The sequence below is a fragment of the Gadus morhua genome, chromosome 16, assembly GCF_902167405.1.
Source record: "Gadus morhua chromosome 16, gadMor3.0, whole genome shotgun sequence".
Classification (NCBI taxonomy): Eukaryota; Metazoa; Chordata; class Actinopteri; order Gadiformes; family Gadidae; genus Gadus; species Gadus morhua.
In genome coordinates, this window is record NC_044063.1 from 2,309,412 (window position 1) to 2,334,714 (window position 25,303).

The 25,303-nt window shown below is 54.3% G+C and overlaps 1 protein-coding gene across 1 annotated transcript in view; it reads left to right on the top strand.

The window, feature by feature from the left end:
- cux1b (cut-like homeobox 1b) overlaps window positions 1-25,053 on the top strand; it is a 56,268-nt gene extending 31,215 nt beyond the window's left edge. The window contains 16 exon segments of the mRNA XM_030380831.1: window positions 1,920-1,968; window positions 2,739-2,843; window positions 3,469-3,669; window positions 5,274-5,332; window positions 5,677-5,719; window positions 6,214-6,310; window positions 8,228-8,645; window positions 8,647-9,053; window positions 11,554-11,637; window positions 12,187-12,288; window positions 12,661-13,217; window positions 13,328-13,469; window positions 15,181-15,471; window positions 16,245-16,433; window positions 19,906-20,221; window positions 23,154-25,053. Of these exon segments, the coding sequence (XP_030236691.1) occupies window positions 1,920-1,968; window positions 2,739-2,843; window positions 3,469-3,669; window positions 5,274-5,332; window positions 5,677-5,719; window positions 6,214-6,310; window positions 8,228-8,645; window positions 8,647-9,053; window positions 11,554-11,637; window positions 12,187-12,288; window positions 12,661-13,217; window positions 13,328-13,469; window positions 15,181-15,471; window positions 16,245-16,433; window positions 19,906-20,221; window positions 23,154-23,646 (3,553 nt within the window). The 3' untranslated portion in view covers window positions 23,647-25,053.
- The last annotated feature ends 250 nt before the right edge of the window (window positions 25,054-25,303 follow it).

A 25,303-nucleotide genomic window follows, 5' to 3' on the forward strand; every position in this document is an offset into this window, starting at 1 on the left:
ACATTGACACACGCATACGCGATGCCGACACACACGTACGCGATGCCGACACACGCGTTCGTGATGCTAACACACGCGTACGTGATGCCAACAACGCGTACGTGATGCCAACACACTCGCATGCGATGCCAACACGCGCGTACGCGATGCCAACAAGCGCGTACGCGATGCCAACAAGCGCGTACGCGATGCCAACAAGCGCGTACGCGATGCCAACACACCCGTTCGTGATGCTAGAACACACGTAGCGAGAGATGCCGCAGAGTGCGTGTTAGCATGCAGGGGTCTCGGCACGGCGCAGCTTAGGACGGGATAAAGGAGGAGGAGTGGACGGCCGGCGCCCCATTGTGCTTCAGATCCACGGCAGGGCCTTTTGAAACGTAACGGGGAGAGGGAGACAAAGAGAGAGTGGAGGAGGAGAGCTGCACTCTCCCCAGCCCACTGCCGCGTTCTGTTTGCTGCATCGCCTGTGGCTCCGTGTTGACCTAATATCAACTGTGTCTGTTTTGTTAAACACGTTCACCGAATCACCGGGACATCACTGGAGAATGCGCATATTTTTCATGCGAACGCACACACGCATAATCGCGCACACACGGACGCATACACGGAACCACACATACACACGCGGACACACACACACACACACACACACACACACACACACACACACACACACACGGGCACACAGAAGCGTGGGTGTGGGTGATGGAGTTCAGGATCAGTAGATTAAGGAGGACTCGGAGGGGACTAATGGAGCTGTCGATGCCTGCCCCCCCCCTCCCCCCCTCCTCCCCCCGCTTGCTCGCTTTATAAGCGTTTTTAAGTGTTTTCTTGCGTGAGCGTCGAGTACACGAACGAACGGAGCACTTACACGCAGGGCTTGTGTGTTATTCCTCCTCGCTTTTTGATATTTCACACCCCCGACGCGGAGTAATGAGGGTATTCAGAGCCCGTCTCTGCCTCCCACCGTCATCAACGCCGCCTCAAACACGCCCCGGTCTGCTATGATACACGCCGTTTGACTTACACACGCCCCCAATTAATTAACAGGATCATAATTTTGCCAATTAAGCAAATTGCGCTGTATAACCTATAATTGGACACTAGTTTAATCAAGAGGGCGGATGGGTGCGTGTGCGTGTGTGTGCGTGTGTGTGTGTGTGTGTGTGTGTGTGTGAGTCTGCATGTTTGCTGACGTGTGCGCACTCAAACAAGTGCTTGTCTGCAGACATTTTTGTGACAGCTTTGTGAACACAATCGAATTGAACACAACCCGACTCCACGTCTCCGTCTGTCTGACGCGGACGTCAGACAGACTGAGACCCAGAGTCAGGCAGGCCTCCCAGAGAGACGGAAACCAACAGCTAGCGGATACCAGCAGCTAACCTTTAGTTAAACTCAGTTCAGTCAGAGGCTGGTTGTGAAGATGCGTTCGGCTAACAAGTCAGAGGTAAACCGCGAGCTGCCTCCAGACCATTAGGCAGACACAATCACAGCGCTTCATGGCAGATTAGTGTGCTGTATTAGGATTTATAGCTCTATTAGTGTAATCCCTCTGTTTTAGAGTGGCCTAGGCTAAGGGGCTTACACGTACACACACACACGCCCGCACACACACACACTGCCGCGTGCGCACACAAACACACACTCTTAAATACATGTATGCACGCATCCTGGCAAGCTGCTTGGTTTATAGAGTACACACAATCAATGGATTAAGGTGAAATCTAGATGGCAGCTTAATGGACACGACACACACAAAGCATTCATATTCCAACCCTGACCTAACTAACCGACCCACAATGCACTGCGGCCCTTAAGCCCTGCGGGCGTGCCGTAGAGCAGGGATGGGGTGATCGCTGTGTGCCGTCTGTTGACCTGTGGCTCTGTGATCTAACTCGCGTTGTCTTCCTCAGGGCTGACGAGATCGAGATGGTGATGACAGACCTGGACAGAGCAAATCAGGTGCGAAGAAATACGATGTTTGTGTGCACGGTTAAAAGACAGAAACGTAATCCGCATAAAATGTGCTGTAAAATATGATTCATTTAAAGGTCAAATATCTGTGTAAATTTGCTTGGAATAGGTGTTTGTTGAAGAAGCCTTCCGGTGTGTGTATCCAGACTTAGGGGGGCATGAGCCTGATAAACTTGGGTATCCACAGTGAAAGCACTGCTATTGGCCGTGCATGCTAATGAGACACCTACTCATCCCCGCTAACCTTAATAAGCCCCCCCGGCCAACCGCCGCCGCTGCGTGGAGAATATTCCGGTGCTATTTGTTAATGCCATTATTGTTAGCTCTGGTTATTAGCCGAGGAGTCTGATTTGGGGCTGGGGGGTGATGGGGGGAAGGCGGGGACATGTGATGCTAACGCTGGCCTGGAGCTCCGGGCCGGCTGTAAGGCCACACACAAACCCTTTTCACACTCCTGATGTGAGGCTCAGTGGGTATGACAGGCCGGCCTCCGGCCTCCTGCCTCCGCCTCGCACGGAGGGACCGGCGAACGGCGTTCTGCTGTTTGGTTTTAATGTGACGAGGGCTGTAACGCCGAGGCAGCGGACAAACATCCTCAATACGGAGACGGTCGCGGCCCGGCCGTCTCGGAGGCGGTGGCACGCCGTCTGTCCTCCACAGAACCACGCCAGCACGGCCGCGCAGGAAGCACCCGATTCTCCCTCCTCCTCCTCCTCCTCCTCCTCCCTTCCTAAACTCCTCCTCTTCCTCCCATCCAGAGAGCGGAGGCAGCCCAACGGGAGGCGGAGTCACTGAGAGAACAGCTGACTCTCACCAACCAATCCATGCAGCTCGCCGGCCACACCCTCACAGACTCCGACACGGTAACCCTCAGCGTTGATTTATTGATCGGCCCCGTGACGGGTCCCGAGATTAATTGATCGGTTCTCTGGGCCGATAACTAAAGGTGTTGTTTGTGTCTCAGTCTGAGCTCGGGATCATTGATCACTATTTGTATTGACCTTCGCGGTCTGGCATTTGGAGCATTATTAAAGTATCGATTGATCGCCCGGGTGCAGTATTGACATTTACAGCAGGCTGCAGAGGCTTCTGCGATGGAAGATTGCTTTATCGATCGTCTGGATTATTTTTAGGCTTGTGGCAGCAGACTTGGAGAACAGCTCATGCTAAGAAGTCACTCCTATTGATCTTAAGAGAAGGGTTCTTTTGATCGGTTGATTAATTAACCATGGTTATTGATTATTGATCCGAGCTGATCAAAGACTACCAATCAACTGCCCCTTAAGTCAAGAAGCCGGCGGCAGCAGAGGCATCTATCAAACTATTGATCGATGGCTTTTCCGTCCTCTATCGTCCTTTCATTGATCCAACGACTTTAATCCGGAATGTCCGGCCGTTAAACCTGATAGGCCCCTCACATGGTCACATGACTGCGGTGGCTCCGCCCCCGTCGACGGACCTCTGACAGATGAGGCGGTGTGTTGACAGGAGGCGGCGGCGGCGGGGGGGACGGACACGGCCTCCCGCTCCAGCCTGGAGGCGGAGCTGGGGGCGAAGGACCGGGAGACGGTCCAGCTGGTGGAGGACGTGCAGAGACTGCAGGCCAGCCTGAGCCGCCTCAGGGAGAGCACGGGCACCCAGATCAGCCAGCTGGAGCAGCAGCTCAGCACCAAGACCCTGAGCCTCAAGGTAGGAGCCCCCGGCCTGGGTCTGGCTCTCTGGGGGGGCTCAAAGGCTTTGGGGATCGTTTGTGTCCCTGAAATGCGTCCATGAGCCTCAAGGTGGGCATGGAGGCCAGGGGGTCGGCCCGGAGACACGGGGGGGCCGTGGGCACGGCTGTGGGTCTGTAGGGGTCCAAAGGGTTTGGGTCTCGAGTAGGGGTGGGGGTCACAGGGTACCTCACAATACGATGCGTCATACAAGGGTACTGATGATAGCACGATAAACGTATACACCCAAGTATTTATTTCAATTAATACAATTGATATATCATATAAAATTGAAATATCGTATGTATCCCAATTTTTGACCCACGGTTCGATACATCCCACGATTATTTTTTATTTAATAAGCATTTCATTAATATATAAATAACCAAAGATTGCAGTTGGAGGGTGCTTGCAGGTAGGCAAAAAAAAACACTATTTTTGTGGTTTAGGCTTACGAATTTTAAAATATTGACGTCCAATAAATAGTAGTAATTTGAATAGTTTGGTAGCACTAACCAGTGTTTCCGCTAGAAAAATCTGTGCCGGTCAAAGTGACCTGCATAGGTTTTGTTTTCCGGACATTTTGATGATATGCCGGTCAAATATCCTATTATCTTTTCTTATTAGGCTATGTAGCTTCAATAATGACATAATCATTCCGTATAGAATGCAACATGTTTAATAGCCTAACTTTCAAATAGATGGGAAAAACCATGAACGTCTGATTCGCAATAACGAGGCATAGTGTTACGAGTAGCGTTTGTGTGTGCGCGAGAATGTGTGTGTGTGTGTGTGTGTGTGAGTGACGTCAGCGAGTGAGTGGACGACCGAGGAGAGTGAACAGTAGCGCGTGTGTGTCAGTCTAGTGAAGAAACAAAACAAATCCGGTTGTGTGTAAGAATAAAGTACCCATCCTGTCAATAATCGGTGGCCGCTTCATTCAGACCTATAAGCAGACCAACTGCCGGTCAAAGCACACAAAACACTAGAGACAGAGATCACACAGGCTATTTGAGCGCTTGGCCCACTCTGGATAAATGACGTTCATATCGCATACGAGGACTTCGTAGGCTGTTGAAAAATGTAATCCTTCGAAGCCACGGAGCGCTGTCATCACAGAGAGGGCATCTCGTCGCAGATTTACGGCATCGATAAGAGGAGCGGTGTCAGCAGACTATTATTTAGATAGATTATTAGCAAATTTCAATTTGTCTGACATTCAATTTTTCTATTACCGGACAACGGAAACCCTGGCACCAACAGCTCATATAATGTGTCTGGATCTGGGCTGGAAGGATAATCGGAGTTAGAAAGAGCATGTCATGCTTCTGCCATCTCACACCGCGAGACAGGTTTGTGTCTCTGAGTGTCGCGATTTCGGTTTCGATACGCATATCGTTACAGCACTAATATATATATATACCTATCGATGTTGAGCGGGCCTCTGGCCTGGGTCACTCCGCCGCCGTAGAGCCTGTCGGCTGGCCTCGCTGAAGGACTAACAGCTCATATAATGTGGCCTCGCTGAAGGACGGTTTTGAAGGTGGTGTCCAAACGACCGACCAGTGGTTTTGTTACCTTCAGGAACTGGAGGAGAAGCTGCTGAAGCAGGCCGACTATGAGGAGGTCAAGAAGGAGCTGAGGTAGACTGTCTGTCTGTCTGTGTGTCTGTCTGTGTGTCTGTATGTGTGTCTGTCTGTCTGTCTGTCTGTCTGTCTGTCTGTCTGTCTGTCTGTCTGTCTGTCTGTCTGTCTGTCTGTGTCACCGATATCAATGCATTGTCCAATTTATGGAATGCTTCTGCAGTAAGCCTGATGTTTGACTTCCAACCATCTCAGTGAGACCTATCCAACGTGTAGCTTCTTTGTGAGCGTGATGCTCTTGATAAAGGAATGCACCCCTCCAAGGCTGGTCTCCAGTTCCGGGGTACCCATGCATTTAGATGTATAAGGGAGTATATAACGGGCGTCTCTCTCTCCATCCCCAGCATCCTGAAGTCCATGGAGTTCAGCCCGTCAGACTCTGTGCAGGTAAAAGCGACCGCGTCAGGCAGCCCCTCAGTGGGGCTGATGTCTGTGTGCATCGAGTTCCCTCTAATCTGCGTCTATAGTATCACTATTAAACATAATGCAATCCTCCCACAGAATTTCCATTTACGTTCACGGCGTTTAGCAGACGCTTTTATCCAGCGCGACTTACAATAAGTACATTTGTCAGAAGAAAGTTAACACTATATCGCTGTGGGTACAGTAAGGATGTTCATCGAACCAAGTGCCAAGCGCTAACATTCGCTAGTTGAACCCATTCCCCGTATACAACAGGGACAGCTAGGATAAGACGCCACACAATGCTAAGTACTACTTCTAAGTGCCAGGACGTACAACACACAATAAGTACCTAAGAGGATCCTCATAGCGGAGAATGGGGGTCCGGTAAACCCACAGGGTGTGTATTGGGACCAGAGGGGTGTGTGATGATGTTCACCGGGGCTCTGGTGGTGTGTCTGTCGCGCCCGGTTAACCAGGACTCCTCCAAGCCCCTGGAGGTTCTGCTGCTGGAGAGGAACCGGAGCCTTCAGTCGGAGACCGCCTCTCTGCGCATCGCCAACACCGAGCTCGGCGGTAAGTCAGGTTTATTATCATCTGGGGGGGGTTTTAGTCCCAGTCCGTCGGCTCGATGGCAAGCGTAGCACGGTGTGGGTCTCACCAGTACGCTGCTTCAGGGATTAGAGTTGTTCCGATACCAGTAAAGTACCTAAAATGTAGTATCGGGTATCGGCGAGTACGCAGATCTGTGCCGATCCGATGCCATCACATTACTAGGTCCTTTACTGCAAAGGGAAAGAACATAAGCACTGCAGAGTTATGCTGTGTTCGTTAACGTGTTGAGGTGGGAAGTCGGAAAAACATGGATTCTCAGGCTTGACTACAGGATACAAATGTACTATTATAATTATAGACTATAAATGTAAATGATCTAGTTCTGCCAAAAACAATGTGTTGACAGTAAGTGAACCGACTGTACATCGCTGTCATCGTAAGAGAAGAACAAGTGCTGTTAGGGGGTCACAACGCTAGAGCCTGTATCGGTATATACTCGGTATCGGCCGATGCTCAAGTTCAGGAACTTGAATCGGGAAGGGAAAAAGGGTATGGAAACATCTGTAACCAGGATCTGTTCCTCACGGTGTGTCTCTGTGGAAGGCCAGGAGAGCAGGATGGGATCTGAGAGTAGAACAGACAGGAACCAACAACTCTTTCTCTGAGAACACGACCTCTCTGAACCCCAGACTGGGACCTCCCTGTCTTTGCTCTTTGTGCTCCTCTGTGGTCCATCCGTCTGTTTCTCAGACCGGCACACCTCTTAAAACCCCTTCACATTGTGGACGGCCGACCGCTGTCTTCAGTGCCGCGTTGGGGCTGTTGCGTTGCAGGGAATAAATGAATGATTCAATGAAAACGAATTTCCAAAAACGCGCGCAGGCATCGTGCTCAAACTAAAGCGGTGACGTAGAGATGGAGGAGGTAGAAAGGAGGGCACTCTGTTCCCGGCTGAGCCCTCTCTCTCCCGGACGCTCCTTGGTTTGAAATGTCATGCCCGATTGCTTTAGGGTTGAATAGTTGAATAGCTATGAATTGATTAACATTCAGGGTAAGGAGAGTTTACTGTCTAACTCAATCATGTAAAATCTCCAACCGGCTATACACGCAGGAATAATGTTACCCCACCCCCACCCCCTCATAGCCAGATGGCTGCTTACCCCTCCTCATGGTTTCCAGTGGAACCAGTGGTCGGGGGCCAGGTACAGAAAATATAGTTCATGTGACATTTATGTCTGCGACAGCGGGCATTAAAAGCCTTCTGTAGCCTTGTGGAAAGTCCTGGCCGCGCGGTAGTGACTAAGAGTGTCTCGTCCTCCGTCTGGGTCTGTCCTCGACCGGAGAACCTTTCTTTAATTGCTCCATTTATTTCAAGTGTCTTTCTCTTTCTTTTTCTTTGTTTTTTTTTGTTTTAAATATATGAACTGGAAAAAAAAGCAATATGTTAATGTAATATCACTGATTGTCTGATGCAAGCGCCGGCAACGTTACAGAAGAGGACTGCACACCATGTGCTGGTGATTCATGGATTTGGTTCTCCTGTCTTCTCCCTCTCCCTGTCTGCCTGAGAGGGGGAGAGAGAGAGAGAGAGAGGGGGTGGGGAGAGGGAGAGAGACTACCAGCCTGAGCGCTGGTTCACTGTCACCCCATTGTTTTCCATGGTTGTATTTGTTTGTTTCCTTCCAGGCTGTTGCTCACAAGAAAGGTACAAATCACTAATGCATGGGCGTACTGTCATGGAGGGGGGGTTGGCAAAAGTAAAATAAAAAAACCTAAAGCAAAAAAAAGTTTTTTAATCTGGATAAAACGAAAAAAAAAAAGAATAAGGATTAAAACAACTTTTTTTTTTAATTCTTTTTTTTTCTCAATTTATTGAGCGAAACCCCCTTTTTTTTGTTCACTCCCCATAATGCACGGTGTGTTTGACCTTTCTTGTAGGGCCAGCCGGAGGGAAAGGGACAGAGCAGCCCGCCACGAAGGAGGAGCCCTGTCCCCGTGACCCCCCGCCCTCGCCCCCCCCGCCGCTGCCCTCCCTCTGCTCCTCCTCCTCCTCCTCCTCCCAGCTCTTGCACCCTCGCGTTCACTCCGACCCCCTGGGCTCCGGCGCCCCGACCTCCAACGACACACACCCCTTCTCCCCCGCCGGCCTCGGCGCGGACTTCTACTCGCCCTCCTTCCCCCTGGTGGGGGGCAAGATGGCGCTGAGCTCTCTGCTGCAGCGGCAGCTCCTCCAGACCTTCTACTCCAAAGCGCTGCAGGAGTCGTCCGGGCTGCCCGCCGGCGCCCTGCTCTTCTCCCCCTTCTCGCCCACACTGGGCTCCCTGGCCCCCTCCAACGCCGGCGCCGCCGCCGCCGTGCCCCCTGGCGGCCAGCAGCCCCCAGCCGCCGCCCGCCAGCCCGGACGTGGCCACGGTCAACGGCGGCGGCGGCGGCGGCGGCGGCATGGCGTGCGGCGCCCCCTCCCCATCCCCCAGCCACTCGGACACGGCCGGGCTGGGGGGCCCCCTCGACGGGGAGGACATGGACACGGCGGAGATCGCCCGGCAGGTGAAGGAGCAGCTGATCAAGCACAACATCGGGCAGCGGGTGTTTGGCCACTACGTGCTGGGCCTGTCCCAGGGCTCCGTCAGCGAGATCCTGGCCCGGCCCAAGCCCTGGAGCAAGCTCACCATCCGGGGCAAGGAGCCCTTCCACAAGATGAGGCAGTTCCTGGCGGACGAGCAGAACATCCTGGCCCTGCGCAGCATCCAGGGCCGGCAGAGAGGTGAGCGGAGGGCGCGGCTGCTCACTCCCGTGTGTGTGTGTGTGTGTGTGTGTGTGTTCAGTGTGTGTGTGTGTGCATACGTCTGGCCCCTGTATATTGCTATTGATCCGCTTGTCAATAAGGACTCGCTTCTTATTATTCTCTTCCCTCCCGACCGCGGCCACACCTGTGTGCTCTGAGCGAGGGCCTAGTCACACACCGACCCCGGGGGCCCCCCCCGATCCATACTGAAACCTTTCACCGATCCATGGTATTGACCCTGGGGGGGCAGGGGGGGGGGGGGGGCACCGTTTAACGGCGGGGGGATTCGATTAGCCGGCTCCTGCTTTGGTTAACGCATCACGGCGTTTGTGATGGAGGGAGATCTCGGAGGCACTGACACGGGGCCGCGTCTCGGGGCCTCGCGGGGCCGCCGCGCTCGGCGTAACCACCGGCACGTCGGCGTAACCACGGGCACGTCTGCTCCGCTCGGTAGAGGGGAGCAGTCCCACCCCGGTGGGACTGCTTATGCGAGGCGAGTTAAAAGACGGAAAGAATAGAGTATAGAGGGGCCACACAGCGTATAGAGGGGCCACACAGCGTATAGAGGGGCCACACAGCGTATAGAGGGGCCACACAGCGTATAGAGGGGCCACAGAGGGTATAGAGGGGCCACACAGCGTATAGAGGGGCCACACAGCGTATAGAGGGGCCACAGAGGGTATAGAGGGGCCACACAGCGTATAGAGGGGCCACAGAGGGTATAGAGGGGCCACAGAGGGTATAGAGGGGCCACACAGCGTATAGAGGGGCCACACAGCGTATAGAGGGGCCACAGAGGGTATAGAGGGGCCACACAGCGTATAGAGTGGCCACACAGTGTATAGAGGGGCCACACAGCATATAGAGGGGCCACAGAGGGGCCACACAGCGTATAGAGGGGCCACACAGCATATAGAGGGGCCACACAGCGTATAGAGGGGCCACAGAGGGTATAGAGGGCCCAAACAGCGTATAGAGGGCCCACACAGCGTATAGAGGGGCCACACAGCGTATAGAGGGGCCACACAGCGTAAAGAGGGGCCATAGAGGGTATAGAGAGCCACGGGGTGTAGAGGGGCCACACAGCGTATACAGGGGCCCTAGTGTATAGAGGGGCCACACAGCGTATAGAGGGGCCACAGATTGTAATTAGGGGCCACACAGCGTATAGAGGGGCCAGACAGGGTATAGAGGGGCCATACAGGGTATAGAGGGGCCATACAGGGTATAGAGGGGCCAGACAGGGTATAGAGGGGCCAGACAGGGTATAGAGGGGCCACAGAGGGTATAGAGGGGCCAGACAGGGTATAGAGGGGCCAGACAGGGTATAGAGGGGCCACACAGTGTATACAGGGGCCCTAGCGTATAGAGGGGCCACACAGCGTATAAAGGGGCCACAGAGGGTATAGAGGGGCCACACAGTGTATAGAGGGGCCACACAGGGTATAGAGGGGCCACACAGGGTATAGAGGGGCCACACAGGGTATAGAGGGGCCACACAGCGTATAGAGGGGCCACAGAGTGTATAGAGGGGCCACAGGGTATAGAGGGGCCACACAGCGTATAGGGGGGCCACAGGGTATAGAGGGGCCACATGGCGTATAGAGGGGCCACAGAGGGTATAGAGGGGCCACACAGCGTATAGAGGGCCACAGGGTATAGAGGGGCCACACGGCGTATAGAGGGGCCACGGGGTGTAGAGGGGCCACACAGCGTATAGAGGGGCCACGGGGTGTATAGAGGGGCCACACAGCGTATAGAGGGGCCCTACAGCGTATAGAGGGGCCACAGAGGGTATAGAGGGGCCACACAGCGTGTAGAGGGGCCACGGGGTGTATAGAGGGGCCACACAGCGTATAGAGGGGATAGAGGGGCCACACAGCGTGTAGAGGGGCCACGGGGTGTATAGAGGGGCCACACAGCGTATAGAGGGGCCCTACAGCGTATAGAGGGGCCACACAGCGTATAGAGGGGCCCTACAGCGCATAGAGGGGCCACACAGCGTATAGAGGGGCCACACAGCGTATAGAGGGGCCACAGAGGGTATAGAGGGGCCACACAGCGTATAGAGGGGCCACAGAGGGTAAAGAGGGGCCACACAGCGTGTAGAGGGGCCACACAGCGTATAGAGGGGCCACAGGGTGTATAGAGGGGCCACACAGCGTATAGAGGGGCCACACAGCGTATAGAGGGGCACAGAGGGTACAGAGGGGCCACACAGCATAAAGAGGGGCCACACAACGTATAGAGGGGCCACAGAGGGTATAGAGGGGCCACACAGCGTATAGAGGGGCCACACAGCGTATAGAGGGGCCACAGGGCGTATAGAGGGGCCACACAGCGTATAGAGGGGCCACACAGCGTATAGAGGGGCCACACAGCGTATAGAGGGGCCACACAGCGTATAGAGGGGCCACACAGCGTATAGAGGGGCCACAGAGGGGCCCCGCAGTAACGCGCTGTGTGTTGTTCCTAACAGAGGGCTCAGGCCAGCCCCAGCTTAGCAGAGTGTTTCAGGACGTCCCGAAGCGGAGAGCCCACTCTGAGGCCCCCTCCCACCCAGGTGTGTCCCCCGGCCGCCGTGCCCCGCCCGCACGCTCTGTCGCCTGGCATGCCTCTGTGTCTGGGTGACGTGTACCCCTGTGTGCGTGTGTGTGTGTGTGTGTGTGTGTGTGTGTCCCCTGTGTACCAGTTGTTTGTGCCTGTCAGTGTGTGTCTTTGTGGTGTCGATGTGTTTGCCATAAAGCTGTGCTTGTGAGACCGTGTCGGGGCGGGGGGGGGGCACACTGCGGGCGAGGCTGACGTCAGAGGAGCTCCATCTTCTGTCGGGGACTTTATGGCCCGTTTCTCTTTTTATTCGGTGGCTAGCGCCTTGCGGCGTGAGGCTCCCAGCTCGCGTGCATGTGTTGACGCTAGAGCGGGGGTCACACTGCGAGCCCCCCCCGCCGGGCTCTGCCGCAGCACAGCTCTGTCGTACCGTGTTGTGGCGTCGGAAGCGGCTGTTCACATGTCGTGAAGATAAAGGGCGTCTTTGTGTTTTAACACGGGCTGCCTCCCCCTCTCTCCCTCTCTCCCCCTCTCCCCCTCTCCCCCTCTCTCCCTCCCTCTTCAGGCAACATCACGGCCCGGGTTCGAACCCCAGAGGCCAGCTCGGACGAGGCGATCAAGTCCATCCTGGAGCAGGCCAAGAGGGAGCTGCAGGTGCAGAAGGCCGGTGAGTTTCCCGGCTCCACAAGCTTCCCGACACGGCGCCTCCTCCAAGGGCAACATGACATTCACATCTACATATATTGTTGTTTCTCTTTATTCTGACAAATGTGTTTATTGTGTTTATTCTGACAAATGTGATGTAAGCGTCAGCTTACATCCAAAGAGACTTACAATAAGTACATTTGTCAGAATAAAGAGAAACAACAATATATCTCTGTCGGTACCGTAACGATGTTCATAGAACAGTGCCAAGCACTAACTATCACTAGGTTAACCCATTCCCCGAACACAACAGAGATAGCTAGGATAAGACGCTACACGATGAGCCTCCCGGGTGACCCTCCCCTCTCTCCCCCTGACCCCCTCTCTCCCCCAGACCTGTCCCACGGGCCCCCGTCCTACGGCGGTCTGAAGGGCGGCGGCGGGGGCGTGAGCAGCGGCTCCGACGAGGCCATCCGCTCCATCCTGGAGCAGGCGCGGCGGGAGATGGAGGCGCAGCAGGCCGCGCTGGAGCCGCTCCTCAAGGCCTCCTCCTCCTCGTCCTCCTCCCTGTCCTCGCTCTCCCACCAGCGGGACTTCATGGGCTCGCCGCTGGCCGCCACGCTGCCGCCCTACAACCCGCTGGCGCTGTCGCTGAAGAAGGCCCCGGGGGGCGGCGGCCCCCGCGTGGCCGCCTCCTCCTCGCCCACCTCGCCCTCCCCCGTCCTGGACTTCAGCGCCGGCTCCGTGAAGCGGGAGCACCGGGGCTCCTCGGGGGCCGAGTCGCCCGCCGACGGGGCCCTGCGCCGGGGCTCGGAGGGCGCGCAGCCCCGCTCCGGGGGTGGCGGGGGCCACTGGAGGGAGCAGTGGTGGAGCAACATGCACGGGGACCCCCGGAGGAGCGTGTCCCTGCAGACGGGGGAGGACGGGCACACCCCCGAGGACTCCAAAGAGGTGAGGACCTGGGAGGGGCCCCGGCTGCTCCGTCGTCCCCCCGTGGGGCCAAGGGGGGGGCACTGCCCGGCGTGGGCGGGCTCGAGTCTAACGCGCGCGTGTTGTTCCAGGGAATCCTCAGCGACGGCCTGAGCCGACCCCGGCAGTGGAACAAGCCGAGTCAGAGGAGCAGAGAGCCGTACCTCCGCATGCAGCTGTGGCTCAACGGCGACCAGGGCCAGAACACGCAGGCTCAGCAGCCGCACCACCAAGGTACGGCCAGCGCACCGGCGCACCGGGCTGTCCCGACCGTCCATTGCCGTTACAATCATCATAGTTATTAGCCCGTCTAGCATAGGGTGACTGCGGCGGCTAATTCTCACTTCCACTCCCACGCAATACTCAATAAAACCTTGCTGCTTTACCAGTCCTGCACTCCTCTGTACACACGCATGCACACACACACACACACACACACTCGTGCACACGCACACCCTCACCTCCTCCTCCTCTTCCTCCTCCTCAGTGCTGTGGCTGTGTCAGCTAGCAAGCTGCTGGTTTGTCATGTCATAGACGAGCTAGTGTTGCAGCACCAGATGGTGTGTGTGTGTGTCTGTGTGTGTATGTGTGTGAGTCTGCATACGTGTGCGTTTTGTGTCTGTGTTAATGTGTGCGTGCGTGCTTTAGTGTGAATGTGGGTATGCGTGTCTTTTAGTGTTTGTGTTTGTGTGCGTGCGTGCATTAGTGTGTGTCTTGTGTATGTGTGTGGGGGTATTTGTGGCTGCGTAAGTATGTATGCGTGTCAGTGTGTGTGTGTGTGTGTGTGTGTCTGTCTGTCAGTGTGTATGCGTGTCAGTGTGCTTGTGTGTGTCAGTGTGTGTGTGCATGTGTCAGTGTGTGTCAGTATGTGTGTGTGCGTGTGTCAGTATGTGTGTGTGTGAGTGTGTCAGTATGTGTGTGTGTGTGTGTGTACATGCATGCCTGCATGTGTTTCTCTTTCTCTCTGGGGGTGTAAACAGCAGCTAATGTACACTGACAGCTCCTCATGACTGCTCTGTTCCAGCCTGCTGCGCGCTCTGCTGTGGGGGGGGGGGGGGGGGGGGGGGGGGGGGGGGGGGGACAGCAGACAGAAAGCTCCCTGCTATACAGAAAGAGAGAAATTAGCGGCTCCACTGTTCCTGTTAATCAGCGGCTGGCTTGGTGTCACAGACGCCAGATCGCTGCTTATTCAATTAAAGCCGTGCTATTACAGCTAATAGGATCGCTTGTCGTTGTTTGCGTTGAGTGAAACGCACACCGCGCGGGGGGGCTTCCTCGCCGCTTTCAGCCCGGCCGTCCTCCTCCTCCTCCTCCTCATCCTCGTCTTCCTCATCCTCGTCCTCCTCGTCTGCCTCTTCCTCCTCATCCTCCTCCTCCACATCCTCCTCCTCATCATCTTATTCTTCCTCCTGGTCCTTCTCATCTTCCTCTTCCTCCTCCTGTTCCTTCTCCTCATCTTCCTCCTCCTGTTCCTCCTCCTCCTCCTCATCATCTTCCTCTTCCTCCTCCCCCTCCTCTTCCTCCTGGTCCTCCTCCTCATCCTTCTCCTTCTCCTCATCATCTTCCTCTTCCTCCTCCCCCTCCTCTTCCTCCTGGTCCTCCTCCTCATCCTTCTCCTTCTCCTCATCCTCCTCCCCCTCCTCCTCTTCCTCCTCCTCCTCCTCCTCCTGTTCCTCCTCCCCCTCCTCTTCCTCATCCCCATCCTGTTCCTCTTCCTCGTCCAGGTCCTCCTCTTCATCCTCCTCCTCCTCTTCCTCCACATCCTCCTCTTCCTCGTCCTGGTCCTCCTCCTCCTCTTCCTGGTCCTCTTCATCCTCCTCCTCCTCCTCTTCCTCCACCTCGTCCTGTTCCTCCTCATCATCTTCCTCCTCTTCCTCCTCCTCCTCGTCCTTCCTCCTCCTCCTCCTCCTCCTCCTCCTCATCCTCCTCTTCCTCTCGCCCCCAGAGGGAACGCCCAAGACGTCGGCCAGCTGTAGCCCCGCCCCCGAGTCGCCCCTGAGCTCAGCGGAGGAGTCGGTGAACGGCCTGCCGGGGGACCCGCTGGCGCCCCAGTCCTCCGGCGCCAAGCCCCCCTCCGAGGAGCCGTCGGGCGGGGAGTCCCAGCCCGGGACCCCCCTACCTCTCCCGGGGCCCCACTCGGCCCTCAGCATCCAGGAGATGGTGGCCATGTCCCCGGAGCTGGACACCTACGTCATCACCAAGAAGGTCAAGGAGGTGCTGACCGACAACAACCTCGGTGAGCACCCCCCCCCCCCCCCCCGCCCCTCTACACCTTCTCAAGCCCCTTATCTTAGTATCGGCATTGGCCCCTCAAATAAGGGTCACCAGGGCCGTGTTCCCATATCCATACTTCCATGAGTACACTTAAACGTAGTACACTCTCCGCACTCACTAAGTGCGCTCATTTTCAGATGTCAGTGTTGTTCCAAATCGAATACTCCGTGGTGCACTGACCGCCGCAATAAACATCCCGCTTTGAACGGTGAACTCTTTACGCCTAGCAGCTATAAAAAGCTATAAAAACTACAAAATGACTCTATTAATGCAGGCTGTGTGGAAAATGCGCCGTCTTTGGCTCCGCCCTCTTCCGCTACGTAGCTAAGATGGCTGCCGTTGAGTACGAAAAGTGTACATCGCCACACACTTCGCGATTTGACCGTTTTGAGTACACCATCCGGGTCCTTTCAGTACACTTATTTTCGCCTGATCTGAATCGGAACGCCCTACGTACTCAAACGTAGGCTAGTAAGTACGGATAGTATGGATATTGGAACACGGCACAGGGTTAGGTACGACAGGGGACTGTCTATTTGTCAGGGACGATATACAGAAGGCCTTGGCCACAATGAGAAGATGTTAAAGATCCACATATCGTACTAGTCTCCATCCCTAGCCCCAGGACAGGTGCACGCACACAGAGCACCGGTTACTCTACGGCTTGTTTTACAGCCTGGTTCGGTCCAGTCACACCTCCCTGACCTCCATGCCCCCCCCCCCCCCCCCCTACAGGTCAGCGTCTGTTCGGGGAGAGCATCCTGGGGCTGACCCAGGGCTCGGTGTCCGACCTGCTGGCCCGGCCCAAGCCCTGGCACAAGCTGAGCCTGAAGGGCAGGGAGCCCTTCGTCCGCATGCAGCTGTGGCTGCAGGACCCGCACAGCGTGGAGAAGCTCATGGACATGAAGCGCCTGGAGAAGAAAGGTGGGTGGGGTCACAGGTCGGCACGGGGGAGGGGGGAAGGGCGCCGGGGGGGTCCTGCTCCCAGCTGAGAGGTTGTGGGTTCGATGTCCAGCGTTCCCCTGGTATGCATGCTCCTGTAGCGCATGCATCTGGAGTCAGTTTAGGTCGATCAACGCCTCGCTCGATAGCAGCGCTGTTCCGATACCGATACCAGTCTCGAAAATTCTTCCGATGCTTCCTAAAACAGGGTATCGGGTATCGGTGAGTACGCAAGTCCATGCGATACGATACCATCATGAGAAACCATTTCATACAAGGGCAGAGAACATCACAATCGATGATTGATGATCAGAAATGATCTAGTTCTGAAAAAAATAAAATGTAGGCAGTAAGTGAACCGACCATTGCTATCACCGTAAGATAACCCTTCAATAAGAACAATGCTGTTAGCAGTCACGACGCTAGAGGCTGTATCGGAATATAGTCGGGATCGGCCGATACTCAAGGTCAGGAGTCTGAATTGGTATCGGGAAGGAAGAAATGGTACCGGAACATCTCTACTAAATAGGAGACGAAACGGGTACGGTCCGGTTAGCAGAGGAGGACGGCAGGTACCGGACACTAGGGAACAAACCCCGGTAACAGGGAACTGAACCCCGATACCAGGGAACAGAACCCCCCGATACCAGGGAACTGAACCCCTGATACCAGGGAACAAACCCCTGATACCAGGGAACTGAACCCCTGATACCAGGGAACTGAACCCCTGATACCAGGGAACAAACCCCTGATACCAGGGAACTGAACCCCTGATACCAGGGAACAAACCCCTGATACCAGGGAACTGAACCCCTGATACCAGGGAACAAACCCCTGATACCAGGGAACTGAACCCCTGATACCAGGGAACTGAACCCCTGATACCAGGGAACAGAACCCCTGATACCAGGGAACAGAACCCCTGATACCAGGGAACAAAGCCCTGATACCAGGGAACTGAACCCCTGATACCAGGGAACTGAACCCCTGATACCAGGGAACTGAACCCCTGATACCAGGGAACAAACCCCCGATACCAGGGAACAAACCCCCGATACCAGGGAAAGAACCCCCGATACCAGGGAACAAAACCCCCGATACCAGGGAACTGAACCCCCGATACCAGGGAACTGATCCCCGATACCAGGGAACTGAACCTCTGATACCAGGGAACTGAACCCCTGATACCAGGGAACTGAACCCCTGATACCAGGGAACAAACCCCTGATACCAGGGAACTGAACCCCTGATACCAGGGAACAGAACCCCTGATACCAGGGAACTGAACCCCTGATACCAGGGAACTGAACCCCTGATACCAGGGAACTGAACCCCGATACCAGGGAACTGAACCTCTGATACCAGGGTACAAACCCCTGATACAAGGGAACTGAACCCCCGATACCAGGGAACAGAACCCCCGATACCAGGGAACAGAACCCCCGATACCAGGGAACAGAACCCCCGATACCAGGGAACAGAACCCCCGATACCAGGGAACAAACCCCGGTAACAGGGAACTGAACCTCCTGATACCAGGGAACTGAACCTCCTGATACCAGGGAACAGAACCCCAGGCACCAGGCAACAGAACCCTGACCCCTGTCCACCGGGCCCCCCCCCCCCAGCAGCGGGCGGGTCCATGTCGGCCGCCGCCTGTCCATTAGCCACGCACGCCCTGACCCCGAGAGCAGGACAGGACGGCGTGTGTGTGGCGTCCTCGCGGGATGTCAGTCCCCATCGCCCGCGCAGGCATCACGCGTGATATGAGATGTGACAGCTAGAGGTTCGCCGCCGGGTGGGGGGGGGGGGCGATTACTCATACTCATCAGCACTCTTCATCACCGTCATCATCAACATCCTAATCAACCGCGTCCGCGAGCGGCCGTCCCCCTGTCTGAGCGTTAGCTCGGCGCGCGCCGCGGGCGCCGTGCTGCTCGGTACCTCACATGTGTAGACCTCTGAAGAAGAAGTCCCGCCTCCGAGGCTCCTGGTTCCCTCGGTCAAATGTCTTTGGGAAATAACACAGCGTTCCTGAATGATGGTGCGTAACAAACTCTCCATTGGACATTTGACCGAGGGAACCGGAGCCTCAGAGGCGGGACTTCAGTCTATTGAGGACCAGGACTCCGCCCCTTTACCTCCCAGCACACAGAGCAGCCGTTAAACATGTGACCCGGGCGGCCAATAGGAGTGCAGCCGAGGGACCCAGGATCAGTTTAGCCTCCTGATAGCGAGCCCCGGCACAAGGGTGGAAATAAAACACATCATGACCTTACCAGCAGTGGCTGGCGGGGCTGTTACCACACCACCACCACCTCCTCCTCCTCCTCCTCCTCCTCTCCCTCTCCCATTCAACTTCATCAGAGTTCATTGACCCCTCCGTGATTTCATCAGGAGAGCGTTGGGAACACTCCCCGCCCGCGGACCGGCCCGCAGGAAAGGCACGGGCGGCCGAGGCCGGCTCTGACCTCTCGCTCGGTGTCGGTTTACCCCCCCCCCCCCCCCCCCCCCCCACCCCCTCCGCCGGCCTGGGGGCTCAACTCCGTGATCTAACCTTGTTCCGAGGGCTTTTTCCACCGCAACATTTAGAATAACCAGCAGCACGAATTTAGTGTTTAGAGAATGTCAACTATATGCACGGACGCCACCAGCTGTTAGTTTCCGAGTCGTATTGGTGAGGCCGCGATGGTCAACAAACGGCGCTGTGTTCCGAAGATACTTTCTTTGTCTGATCCGAAGAGTGGGGCTCTACTGCCATCTAGTGGCGGAGGATGATGTGACCGCGTTGTTCCAATGCGAGGCTTGTTTCGAAGATTACATTCAGTCATCGAGCAGATGCTGTTATCCAAAGCCAGTGGATCCAAAGCTACCTGCTTCTGAATCACCGCCCTGTGTCAACAAACAGTCAAACTAGAGAACAAGTTCCTATCAAGACTCACTTGTTCCGAGTTCACCTAGACTCGGCGTAGCCCCTCTCCTTACCCCCCCCCCACTCCCCTCTTACGCACTTATTGTATATTGTATGTCCTTGCGCTTAAAAACTGTACTTGGTATTGTATAACATCTTACCCTAGCTATCTGTGTTGTCTACGGGGAATGGGTTAACCTAGCGATTGTTAAGGGCTGATTATGGTCCCACGTTCCCGCAACGCAACGGCCACGCAGACGCTTCAACGCAGTCGTGAACCTTTATGGTTCTGCGTCGTGTATTAGTGAGCGGACCGATCACAGCCCTTGCGGCTGCGTCGCCTCGACGGTAGTTTATGGGAGGGGTACGTCCGGCCCTTGCGGTGGACGCAAGGAGGGTCCGCAAGGGGTCCGTAACCCCCTTGCGTGGCGTGAACGTGGGACCATGACCAGCCGTTCACTCTACCGACTCTACTCTACCAAGCGTCTGATAAACGGCCCTCCATGTGACTCTAACGATGGCGGTGGTTCTTCTGTGTTCCAGCCTACATGAAGCGGCGTCTGAGCTCCCTGAGCGACGCCCACTCGGTGGACGTGGGCGGGGCCATGGGGCCGGACTTCCTCCAGGGCTCCCAGAGCCCTGGGGGCGGGCCCCAGCAGCAGCAGCAGCAGCACCACCACCACCACCACCAGCAGCAGCACCTGAAGAAGCCCCGGGTGGTGCTGGGGCCGGAGGAGAAGGAGGCGCTGAAGAGGGCCTACCAACAGAAGCCCTACCCCTCCCCCAAGACCATCGAGGAGCTGGCCTCCCAGCTCAACCTGAAGACCAGTACCGTCATCAACTGGTTCCACAACTACAGGTCAGCCTGGCAGTGGGTAGGGGGGGTGTTAACCGGGCTGAGCGCTGTGTCACGGTCGGTTTAGAAAGGATGTGTGTTTCCGATGTGGTTTATATTCGGATCGACCGATGACTCCTGATTGGCTAAGGCAATACTTTTTCATTCCTCTTGGATGTGTGTTTAAATATTTACGTGCACAATGACCCGTAACGGAGAGATGTGATCGATAATAACGTTTATAATAATTATAAACGTTGTTTTGTGTAGTGCTTTTCAAAATACAGCTACACAGTGGTTTACAGAACAAGATTAAATAGAACCCAGTCCGGCTGAACACAACCAGCGCTCTGGGTCGGTCTATAGATGTGTATTCATGTGGTGACTCATAGAATCGGAGCCAGATCTCGTGTATCTATGTATGAATATGTATTTGTATTATGTGTTCAGTTCTCATGTACCTAGGTACAGTGTGTATTAATACAGTGAGTTCAGGTCTCATGTATCTAGGTACAGTATATATTAATACGGCGTTCTATTTTCAGGTCTAATGTATCTAGGAATAGTGTGTATTAATACGGTGTGCTCAGGTCTCATGTATCTAGGTACAGTGTATATTAATACAGCGTTCTGTGTTCAGAACTCGTGTATCTAGGAACAGTGTATATTAATACAGTGGTCAGGTCTCGTGTATTTAGGTACAGTGTGTATTGATACAGCGTTCTGTGTTCGGGTCTCATGTATCTAGGTACAGTGTGTATATCTAGGTACAGTGTATATTAATACAGTGGTCAGGTCTCATGTATCTAGGCACAGTGTGTATTAATATAGTGGTCAGGTCTCATGTATCTAGGTACAGTGTATATTAATACAGTGGTCAGGTGTCCTGTATCTAGGTACAGTGTGTATTAATACAGTGGTCAGGTCTCATGTATCTAGGTACAGTGTGTATTAATACAGTGGTCAGGTCTCATGTAGGTACAGTGTGTATTAATGCAGTGTTGTCAGGTCTCATGTATCTAGGTACAGTGTGTATATCTAGGGACATGGTGTATAGTGGTCCGGTCTCATGTATCTAGGTACAGTGTGTATTAATACAGTGGTCAGGTCTCATGTAGGTACAGTGTGTATTAATACAGTGTTGTCAGGTCTCATGTATCTAGGTACAGTGTGTATATCTAGGGACAGTGTGTATTAATACAGTGGTCCGGTCTCATGTATCTAGGTACAGTGTGTATTAATACAGTGGTCAGGTCTCATGTATCTAGGTACAGTGTGTATTAATACAGTGGTCAGGTCTCATGTATCTAGGGACAGTGTGTATTAATACAGTGGTCAGGTCTCATGTATCTAGGGACAGTGTGTATTAATACAGTGGTCAGGTCTCATGTATCTAGGTACAGTGTGTATTAATACAGTGGTCAGGTCTCATGTATCTAGGTACAGTGTGTGTGTATATAGGTACAGTGTGTATATCTAGGTACAGTGTGTATATCTAGGTACAGTGTGTGTATCTAGGTACAGTGTGTGTATCTAGGTACAGTGTGTATTAATACAGTGGTCAGGTCTAATGTATCTAGGTACAGTGTGTATATCTAGGTACAGTGTGTGTATCTAGGTACAGTGTGTATATCTAGGTACAGTGTGTATATCTAGGTACAGTGTGTATATCTAGGGACAGTGTGTGTATCTAGGGACAGTGTGTGTATCTAGGGACAGTGTGTATATCTAGGTACAGTGTGTATATCTAGGTACAGTGTGTATATCTAGGGACAGTGTGTGTATCTAGGGACAGTGTGTGTATCTAGGGACAGTGTGTGTATCTAGGGACAGTGTGTGTATCTAGGGACAGTGTGTGTATCTAGGGACAGTGTGTGTATCTAGGTACAGTGGGTATACAGTGGTCAGGTCTAATGTATCTAGGTACAGTGTGTATATCTAGGTACAGTGTGTGTATCTAGGTACAGTGTGTGTATCTAGGGACAGTGTGTGTATCTAGGGACAGTGTGTGTATCTAGGGACAGTGTGCAGGGTTTTTTCTAAACAAGGGAACAGGGGCGCTGCGCCCCGATACTCCCGGCGTGCGCCATCCTACCGAAATGCCGACTGAACTTGTCAGACTTGGATCTGTACTTACATGCGGCTGTACAACATACACTATTTCTCAAAACGATCTTTTCTCCGCGAAAATATCCCAACACCACCATCTGACAATGTGTCTGATCCTCAAATAACTTATAATTACTCCAAAAATATTCCGATCCGAATTGGAGTTTCCCAGACCGAGTCGACATGCTAACGTTAAAGTTATTAGCAGCTAGCTAGCTAGCTACTATGTATTTGAATGGGTTTTTGGTCTAGGCGCTAAGATGCTAAGCAAGTATACAAGACCATTCCAGTTCTCTCTGCACAAAGCGGTTTCAATGAACGACAGAAATAAACAAATGCTGAGTGTTGATCAAGAGTTTTGCGAGAGCAATTTAAGGTTGCAATGCTTGTTCCAAATATGGCAGGCTTCATTCAAAAGTTGATAGTATTTAGTTTTTCAGGATGACCACAAGAGCTAGAATTTCTCTCTAAGATAGCCTCAGAATGTACCATTTAATCATTATTTTTTCAAAGGCTTCGCGCCGTGGAAGGGGGAGACCCCCCTTCCACGCCATCCCCCGCCTCGGTCGCGTTGCTCCCTCGGCTTTGCGCAGGGGTCTGCTCCCTGCTACTTTTTTTTTCTAGAAAAACCCCTGGTCTGTATTAATACAGTGGTCAGGTCTCATGTATCTAGGTACAGTGTGTATAGAGTGTGTGTATCTAGGTACAGTGTGTGTATCTAGGTACAGTGTGTGTATCTAGGTACAGTGTGTATTAATACAGTGTGTTCAGGTCTCATGTATCTAGTATGTGTATCTAGTGTGTGTATCTAGGTACACTGTGTATTGATACGGCGTTCTGTGTTCAGGTCTCGTATCCGGCGGGAGCTCTTCATAGAGGAGATCCAGGCGGCCGGGGGGGCCCGGCCCGGCAGCGAGGGGGGGTCCCCGTCCCTGCGGGGCTCCAAGTCGGGGGAGGGGGACAGCTGCGACGGCACTGAGTCGGACGGCACGGTGGAGGCGGCGCGGCAGGGCTTCGGCCCCGGCCAGGAGGATCAACGGGGCACGGACCACGACATGGAGGCCGAGTCCGAGGCAGGGGCCTCGGGTTCCTCCCCGGCCCGGATAGAGTGCAGCACGCCGGGCTCCAGCTGCGGGCCGGCGGGCATGGGCCTCTTCAGCCTCACGGAGGCCTCGTCGTCCAGCGGCTCGGGGCCCAGTAATAACATCCCGCCCTCCGGGCCGGCCAGGAACCCCAGGGACAACACGCTGCGCAAGAAGAAGGCGGCCAACCTCAATAACATCATCCACCGGCTGGAGAAGGCTGCCAGCAAGGAGGACCCGTCAGAGTGGGAGTTCTAGCTCCCTCTCCCGCCCCCCCTCGCTCACGCTCTCTCTCTCTCTCGTCTCGCACCTCGTCTCCTCGTAACCCCGCGACCTCTAACCCATGGCCCCCTCCCGCTCTGCCCTCGGACCGGACCGGACCGGAGGGCGGGCGCAGCCAAAGTCAAGCTCAGCAGCCATTTTTATTACTCCGACGCTCTCCGTACGGAGGAGAGAAACAAAGAGCGGTTGTTGAACCCGAAGTAAAAAAAACAAAAGATACACTGATGTACTAAGAAGAACAGACGAAAAAACAACCGAGAGCCAGAGTGTCTCTCGTCTCTTTCTTTTCTTTTTTTTAACTGAGTTGTTTTTGTACTGAGAAAAGCACTTAGCTGTCCTGCTGGCCCATGGCCCTGCTGTACCTCTCCCCACTCCCTGCCCCCCCCCCGTCGCCAGCCAGCAGGCCCAGAGTGGCGCCCCCTGGGCTGGGGTAAGACCCACGCAGCTGGGGTCAGCTGGTGGTGGAGGAACCCGGACTCAAAGAGGACGGACATGCAAGAGGGGCGCGGGAGAGTCCTGAGCGGCCCCTCCCGGGGACGGACTCCGACGGGAGGAGCGACGGCGACAGGAACTCTCAGTACGAGAACCCGCTCTCTTAAAGGGAGACGCGCCCTCCCCCGTCTGCTGATCACTCCCCCACCTTCCCCTCACACAGTGAGACGCCTCATTTTTCACACTGTAGAGTGACTGTTACAAAATCCTTTGCCTTTTATCACTCGTGTGTGTGTGTGTGTGTGTGTGTGTGTGTTTGGGGGGCTGTGTCCGTGCACGTCGGTGTACACACACCCAGACAGGGCTTGTGTGTTCTCCTCTCCAAGGCAGCATGTGTTTTATGTTCTCGTTTCGTTCCTCCTCCAAACTCACTCCCACGCTCTTCCCTCGAGTGAGCTGTACAAAAAAGAAGAAGCGGTTGGCCGGCGCTGCCATGGTTACGGAAGAACCGAAAGATGAACTTTGACCCCCGTAGTCTCCCCGTTTCCTGTCCTGCTGACAGCCATATGATGGCCAGAAGGACTCCCCTGGGGTCCCTCACCAAACACAAAGCACTCACCTGAAGAGGAGGAAGGAGGGACTCACCCCCCGACCGCGTCACCCGGCGCCTCCTCTGCGGACGAAGGACGCCCTCGTTTGTTTCTTTCTTTGTTTCTTTTCCTCCTCTTTACGTTTGGATGGAGCAATTCGGTTGCCAATAAGAGATTGCACAGTCTATCGACTCTAAAGGGTACAAAATAGGGAATTTAAGGAAAAGCTGTTTTTAAATTAACAACAACTAAATATGAAATGGAAGAAAATAACAACAGAGAAGAAAAGAAAAAAGCAGAAGAATAAGCGAGTGCAGTGTTTTAAAAAAAAAAAAAATAAGAGGGAGAATGGCCGAGCCACCAGAATAATGGAGTCATGTTGAGTTTCTGAAGATGCGATACAACGGAAGCACGTCGTACTGTAGCAGGCGGGGGGACGCGATCTAGAACCTGCCTGGTTGCCCCGGGTTGCGTTCAGCCTCCTGGCCTGCCAGCGCTCGGTGTGTGAGTGTGTGTTACTCTGTATGTGTGTGTGTGTGCGTCCTCAACAAATTATCTGTTCACAACACACACATCTTTTCTAGGCCAAATCAGGAAGAGTGCGTGTTTGT